Source organism: Semicossyphus pulcher, unplaced genomic scaffold, assembly GCF_022749685.1.
Source record: "Semicossyphus pulcher isolate SPU_LCO1_2020_fin unplaced genomic scaffold, fSemPul1.0.p SCAF_16, whole genome shotgun sequence".
NCBI classification, from domain to species: domain Eukaryota; kingdom Metazoa; phylum Chordata; class Actinopteri; order Labriformes; family Labridae; genus Semicossyphus; species Semicossyphus pulcher.
In genome coordinates this window covers 22751780-22759387 of record NW_027211670.1, presented here as the reverse complement: position 1 = coordinate 22759387, position 7608 = coordinate 22751780, and the positions used below count along the sequence as shown (strand labels likewise).

The following is a 7608-nucleotide window of genomic DNA, read 5'->3' as shown; positions in this document are numbered from 1 at the left end:
ATAGTTCAAAATATCTGTCCATGCTAGTATGCCACAAAACTAGAATACCATATAAGACACTATATGAAGCTATGCACATATGTAGGATTATTGAAAGTACTTTACATAAACTAAAGTCAGTACTGACACTTGGAAACCAAACCCTCGTCTCCTGTGTGAAGGGCCCATGTTAGTCTGACCCACCTGTCATCCCAAGCAGACTTTCACTTTCTTCACACTGCATCACCGGACTTCACATTTGGGTTTAAAGTCGAGCTGAAACGGCATTTCGAGAGAATCTAGCTTCCGTATCGTGACGTATTTCCGAGTGAATCAGGACGTGCAGGCGGGACATATCATTACAGGGATTTGATTTGATCGTTGAGAAGTAGGCGTAGACAGACGTTCTCCACAGCGCAGTAGCTAGCTAACTGACCGAGCGTTCTTGGTGCTCTGTGTCTAAATGTTGCAGATTGATTGGTTGAAATTGTTTGGTGCTAACTTACGTAAGCACGTGTGAAATTTAGTTTTACCAGAAAGAAAAAAGGATCGGATTTTGATATAAGAATACAAAGAAATTGATTTTCTGTTTGTTTTTTTGGCCTATATTGTCAAATAGATGCACAATATTAGTGGGGATGTGATCTAAAAGGATTAAAATGACATTTTCCATTTCCCCCTTCAACTTTAAAGTCAAAGTTTCCATTCCAATACAAATGATAACAAGTACTCGAGCTCTTTCAAATATATCTTCCTTTACTTTATTCATGTACTGTACAGTATTTCATTTCTCTATCATACTATATGACAATAATGGCTATCATTTACTACAAAAGGTTGCATAAATAATTTAAATGTGGAAATAAAAAATAAATATGCAGTTCATTCTTTATAACAGTCCTTCTTTGTGTCTGTAGGAAACAGCCCCCTCTCTCTTCCTGCTTCTCTCTGACATCATGTCATGTGAGGGCACCGCTGCAGAAGACCACACAGGTATGATATGTACAATCACGGTATGCATCACAGCTCTCAGCTTACACGACAAAACCCTTCCAGTTTCAAACAATACAATCGGAAAAAAAAAAGAAGCAAACATTGTCGGAACAGTTTAGAGAACCAAAATCAGGAAGCAATATGAGCGGAAAAACATGGGAGTGCTGACAATTTGCGGAAAAACATTGTGAATATTCTTCATGAAGTTCAGTCTCCACTGAGGCGTGTCTGAGGAAGGAGGTTGTGTTGTCTGGGTATCGCCACTTCCTCTTCCTGCTGGATTTTATCAGTCAATACAATGATAAAAACTGAAATATTGTTTTCGTTAGTGTTATTTTTGTTCCCATTTTCCTGTTTGAGTTATTTACAGAATAGGAGCAGAGAGTGGAGGTGTACTGAATCCTGCAGGACGGATTTTTGGCTCTGGACAGTCGATTGCTGCTCTATTTGGCCCTTTGCAGGAGAAATTCCGGTGTAGGCGTCCTGGAGAAAGCTCTGCCCTTAGGTAACAACACGACCACGCACAAATTTTCTGATGCCTCCTACACACATGTGCACTGTCTCACTCTCTCTTATGTGTGATTCCAGCAAAACAGGAATTGGCTGTTATGCAGAAATGGCTTTTTATGAGCCAAACAACACAGGAACGGGCTCCTAAAGTAATTAAGATGAGTCACTGGACTGCCCAGCAGAGGAAGGAAGTACCAAGGTACAAATACTCAGGGATCTTTATCTCCGTACTTTTTTTTAACACAAATATCCGTACTGTCTTTCCCTTAAATTTCACTACTCGTTAATTTAGCTTTCCGTGAATTTGAGGGAAAGTTCTCCAAATATCTTTGTTAGGCATCATCACGTTCTGCCTCCCAAACATCAGGACAGATTTGGATGGGGAAAAAAGCACGCAGAAAAGAGGATTCTTTAGTACTTGTGAGATGAGATTCAGGCGGCCTTGCACAGAAACAGCCACTAAAAAGGAGACTTTTTACTTTTAAACTGTGGGTACATTTTAGAGCCTGTACTTTTCACTTTTACCTCAGTAAAAAAGTTCAATTTGTACTTTTACCAGAGTCTTGACAACACATTTGTGTACTTCTTCCACTTCTGCTGCCCAGTGACCACATCATGTTAGTGCTGAAAAAACTTCTTTCTGCCCCCATTTCTGCATCTCTTGACTTATGTTATCTAGTCGTGGGAAAAGCACTACTGTATCAGACAGCGTGCACCGTGGAGATTGCTGTGCGGCCGTCCTGATGAGTGAGAACTTTAGTGGGCTGTCAGAGAGCTGCCTGGACCACCGTACAAGCCAGGGCCTCTCAGAAACCTGTCAACATCTCACGGTCAAATCCCCAGAGGTGCCACCATCTCAGCCGAACAGCCAAACAGAGACGGATTACAACCATTTTGGAGCGCAGATACACCTTTTCAGCTTTAAACACGGCTGCAGTGCGGCCTTCGTCTGCATCCGCTGGATGTTTGTACAGATGGGTTTGAACCCTCGAGGAGGACTTCTCATTATTTTTAAATGAAATCTGTTTGAGTGGAGGGTAAAGCCCAAAGTCTGGGAGGTTTGGAGCTCATATTGTCCAACTTTTTGCTACATCTCCTGACCAGTCACAGTCGTGGCAAGCCCTGGCACTGACTCGTTCTGTCATGCAAATAAGCAAAGTTCACAAATATGCTGACGAGTGGCTGAAAAATAAAGACTGATGACTTAAAACCAGCCCAGCAGTTAGCTTATGAATTCGCTCTCTGAAACTTCTCTTGCATCTCCTCCCTATTTAAAGGAGACATGTTGTTTGGTGTCGTGTAACATGTTTGTGTGTATGTTATTTGGTTTCTGTCTTTGGATGCTGAAGAGCAACATCAGTAAGAGTTCCCAATCACAGGAGTGTTGTTCTTGCTCCTGTCTTGAGGCAAACGACTGAGCTTCTTGTTGCGCGGCCTCTTGGGGACCTCCTTGGCCTCTGATTGGTTATGGTGGGCCCTGAAGCGCTTGCACTTACAGGAGGTGACGATGCGGATTTTGTAAGTCCGAGTGTTGCCGTTAGGACAGTGCAGCTGGACCCTCCGTGTCCGGGAGTGGGCCGGGATGCAGCGGTATTCCGAGGCGTTACTCCTCCACCACTTGCCGCGGGCGATGGAGTTCGGCATGAGGTGTGAGGGCATGCACTGACCCGAACACACCAGCTCCTTGACGGGCTTGGCGCTGCGGCAGGATCCGTCGGTGATGTAGCGGGTGGACCGCAGCTCCCTGCAGCTCAGCTCCGAGGCACCTGGGTGGAAGAGCAGGATATCACAGTTACACTCATGGCTGCAGCCCAAAACAAACACTTTGAAGAGCCGAACACTGGAAGAGACATTCTGCAGGTTAACTGCTTCAAGACTGCAGCTGCAAGTCCAGTGTGTGATAATGTTTCTCACTCATAAGCCAGATACAATCTGAGCAGGACAACGTTTCAGTGCATTCTAAGAGACACTAAACTGCACTTTTATCAGCTCAACTGATTACAATTCAACAGGACTCACTTCATACTGCATTTAAGTAAAGACATGATTCATGATGTGATCATCGGCTGGTGACAGGGCTTGTCAAAGAAAGATATTTGACACATCATGAAAGACAGCATGCACCCAAAAACGCACTTTGCAGAGCTTGACAAATTATTCTGCATTTAAGTTTATGACTTGAGATCATGATATCCAGCTGGCAGAAACCACCTGACGGTAAATCTGAAACATCGTGAAACACTAAAACGCACCAGAAAATGTTTCTGCATTCAAGACTTTAGATCACATCAGAGTTACTGAATTTGACTCATAGTGTGACCGTTAGCAGACGATGGGAATGACAAAGAAATCCAGCTGGCAGCAATAAGCTGATCACAAATCTGGCAAATTTTTAAACACAAAATTGCACTGAAAAATGCGCCTTTATAAGCTCAACTTCTAACAAAAATGTGTGCACAGAAAGACTTCTGGTCGGATTCTGAATTTGATTCATGATGTGATTTTGGGCTGATGACAGGGCTTTATAAACCTGGTCGCGATCAGCTGACAGGAAATCCTATATTTCCTCTTACATACGATACACATGTTGCACCCGCTTTTATAAGCGCAATTTCTGCATTGAAGTGAAGACTAAAAGTTAGATAAGAGTTTCTGAATTCGATTCAAGGTGTGATCATGAGCAGATGACTGGATCTGGCAAAGAAATCCAGCTGGCAGCGATGAGCTGATAGCAAATCTGACACGTTATGAAACACAAAATTGCGCCTGAATAAATGCGCTTTTGTCAGCTTAACGTAATACGACAATTTGTGCATTTCAGATCAGATCAGTTTCATGTAATTCTGACAAATTGCACCTGAAACTGCGCTTTTATAAACTCACCTCGTGACAATTTCTGCATTTGAGTAAAGACTTGAGGTCAGATCAGAGTTTCTGAATTTGATTCATGGTGCGATCATTAGCCGATGACGGGCTCGACTAAGAAATCCAGCTGGCAGCAATCAGCTGATAGCAAATCCAGACCAGAGGGCCATTAAACAGCTCAATCAAACCTAATGGAGGTTTCTGGGCTCGAAGAGAAAAACTGGCATTCAGCGTTTGGCCCTCAGGAAACGTATGTGGTGATGGAGGAGTAAATAGCTGTCTGGTTATTTTAAGGCAGCGCTGCAACTGTACGATTCTCTACAAACTGGACATGAGCCAGACTGATTTAAGACAACGCGCTCCAGCCTGTAATCCCATGTTTCAGCCACAGCTTTTTAACAGCCGTACGCATGAGTTATTGTGCTGTTTTTTTTTACAAGCTGTGTGTAAAAAAGGGGCAAAAGGAACAGTCGGTTAAGAAATGATACACTCGGAGAGGGATCTGTTTTCCTCTGTGGCTTTCTTCGCAAAAAGGGCTGAACAAAGGATTTATGTGAGGTGACTTCCTTTTTTTTTCTCCACTCGAGAACCTGATCTGGTGTTATTCTGCGGCCGCCGCTGAAGGGACCACAGGAGTGTACAATGCCTACAGCACGCACAGGGCAGCAACAGAATCTCTAAAAGTCAGGTTGTCTTGTTCGATAAATGTTTACGTTTGTTGAAATCCAGCCTCAAAGTGTCTCTTTACGGACACTTCCTGTTTTTCTTCCTCTATTGTCAGCCTGAAAAAAACATAACTAATGATGCTGGCCATGCATTTAACACTACTGAACAGTTGCGTGAGCGCTTCTTCACCCCCCCGGGTGTGAGACGAGTCTTTAGAGAGGACTGGCGGGAGGCCAGTGACCCCACAGGGACTCTGAGAAGCCGTGCTAGGAAGCAATCTGAGCGATGGATGAAGAAAGTAACACAGGAGATTTTGTGTGAAACTCCGCACACATGCTTCTTATCCATTTAAAAACAAAGGGATGAGTTCTTCCAGCTCTTTTTGCAACACTAATAAGAGTAAAAAAAAGCATAAATCAGGATCTGATGGGTTTCGTGCAGATATTATTGTGTGTTTATTGGATTAAAAATGTATCCGAGGCTCTTTGCAGGCCGTGGCAGCACATTTCCATTTGAAAGAGACACTAAAGAGTCCATCAATTGATCTATTAATCTTCCTTAACGTGTGAATTTGTTGCGGTAACATCCTCTACAGACAAAATCCCTCCCACTAGCACATCTACATTTGCTAATTCCCCCAATCAGCTGTTGTTCTGCTAATCTAATCAATCATCTCCTCTTTATCTCCCTTTGAGTAGCTGTGATTAAACGGCGGCTAAACTGTGAGAATCTTGCGCTGCCACCCATCTTGAATCCATGAGAGCGAGCCGTGAGATTATCCTACATGAGTTCTCCTCAATCAGAGCCTTTTCTGTCCACAGGTGGGAATCATTCTCAAAGGCAGTGTTGCATTTAAAAAGCAATTTCCCCCCAAAAAACCCCCAAAAGACATCCATTCGAAGAGAAACTATGGGGGCTTTTTTCTATTCGGGAGACATGTTGTTGCAATCAAATTGTTATAACGTAAGTAGAGCTTGACTAATAGTGTAAAGAGAGGCGGAAATAACGTGGAAGACGACGCGAGAGAAGCCCTGATGGCTCTGTGAGCGCTGCACTTCATATTGTTGAGGGAAGAAACCACAAGAATGTGCGTCTGCGGCGTCGCTCTCATCACACTCAGCTTTGGCGGAGGATGAAAACAGAAAAACAGCCGTCACACACTCAGTCGAGCCGCTTTAATCAGGGAATCAGCGGATAATGACGCAGAATGAAAAGGCAGGTTGTGTTTTTTTTAAAGGTCTGATCTGTGGATTTGGACAGTTTAGATTCCACCTGTCAAAGTTATTTTTTTTAAAAGTAAAAAGGGTGGATCTTGTCTAATTAAGAGATTTACTCATTCACAACAAAGCTGAACAGAACAAAGGGCACTTGTCAAATACATCTGACATTTTTAGGTGCAAACTGAAGATTTTTAGTCATTTAAGGGGCAGTCTGAGCGCACACACACTGGATTCACCCAAACGCTGGAATAAATGTATTTTATCTGAGAAATAAAATATATTTCTTGTGAAACAAAGACTTAAATATAAATGAGTAATTAGAGTTTTGGTTACTGCCATTTAAATTACAACCTCTTTTTAGGATCCTGTGCACTCCTGTTCTCACACACATGCTGTCACTTACATTAACAGCTTAATTATATATGTACTAATGGACATTTAGCTTATATTGTAGTAGTAGTTTCCTCACTATTACCGAAAAGGCCTTATAAAGATTGACCTGTGTAATAATTTCAAAATAAAATACATTTAATTAAAAAGCTGCTGCTTTAATTTTACTCTTTGTGAGCTCCTTAAACACATTTTAAATATTTAATCAACTTAAAATCAACTTAAAATAATACTTACTGTAAGCGACTGTGTTCGCCGACCTTCCGCCGTTCTTCGCCCGGTTGTTCATCGTGTTGCTGTTGTTGCTGTTGCCGCCGTTGGACGCCGGTAGCGTCGCCTCTCGCGGTGTCCCGCTGTTTTCTCTGTACTCCGGTAAAATCTCCGTGCCGTCGTTTTTAAGTACCTTCCATCCCTTCACGGCCGTGCAGCATCCCTGCAGCAGCAGCAGCGCGGAGCTGGAGACGAGGAGAGCCAGAGACACCTGCATGCTTACTGACGGTCAGAGCGAAAAGACGCACGAGGAGGGAGAGGGAACACACAGACACACGCGCGCGAGAGAGGGAGGGAGGGAGGGAAGATGCTCGTTGGTCAGATCCAGCCTCAGTGAGAGAGGCTCACGCGGTATTTAAGCTTTACGCAAGTTTCCGTCATGCTGATAATTAAGTGCTTACACAAAGTGGGAGGGGTCGAACCTGGGCTCGAGATTCATTGAGAAACTGGCAGGGAAGAGGTCTGAGTGTGCGCGAGGACAGAAAGAGAGAGGAGGAAAATAGAGGAGAGGAAGAGAAGAAAAAAGAGGATAGATGAGAGAAACAAAGGAGGGGAGGAAAAGAGAGAAGGGTGAGGAGAAGATGGAGGAGAGGGAGAGAGAAAAGACCAGAAGAAAGGAAGAGAGAGGAGATGGGGGAGTAAATAATGGAAATGAGTAATGAGGGGGAGAGAGAGAGGTGAGGGGAAGAAAAAAGAAGAGGGGAGAAGGAGTAGA

General features: G+C 43.5%; 1 protein-coding gene across 1 annotated transcript; it reads right to left on the bottom strand.

The window, feature by feature from the left end:
- Positions 1 to 714: 714 nt before the first annotated feature.
- Positions 715 to 7178, bottom strand: sost (sclerostin). The gene is made up of 2 exons (XM_069665154.1): positions 6861 to 7178; positions 715 to 3248 (listed from the first exon to the last, which is right to left on the bottom strand). Exons 1-2 carry the CDS (start codon positions 7108 to 7110, stop codon positions 2839 to 2841), a joined length of 660 nt encoding a protein of 219 aa, XP_069521255.1. The 5' UTR covers positions 7111 to 7178; the 3' UTR covers positions 715 to 2838.
- Positions 7179 to 7608: the final 430 nt, after the last annotated feature.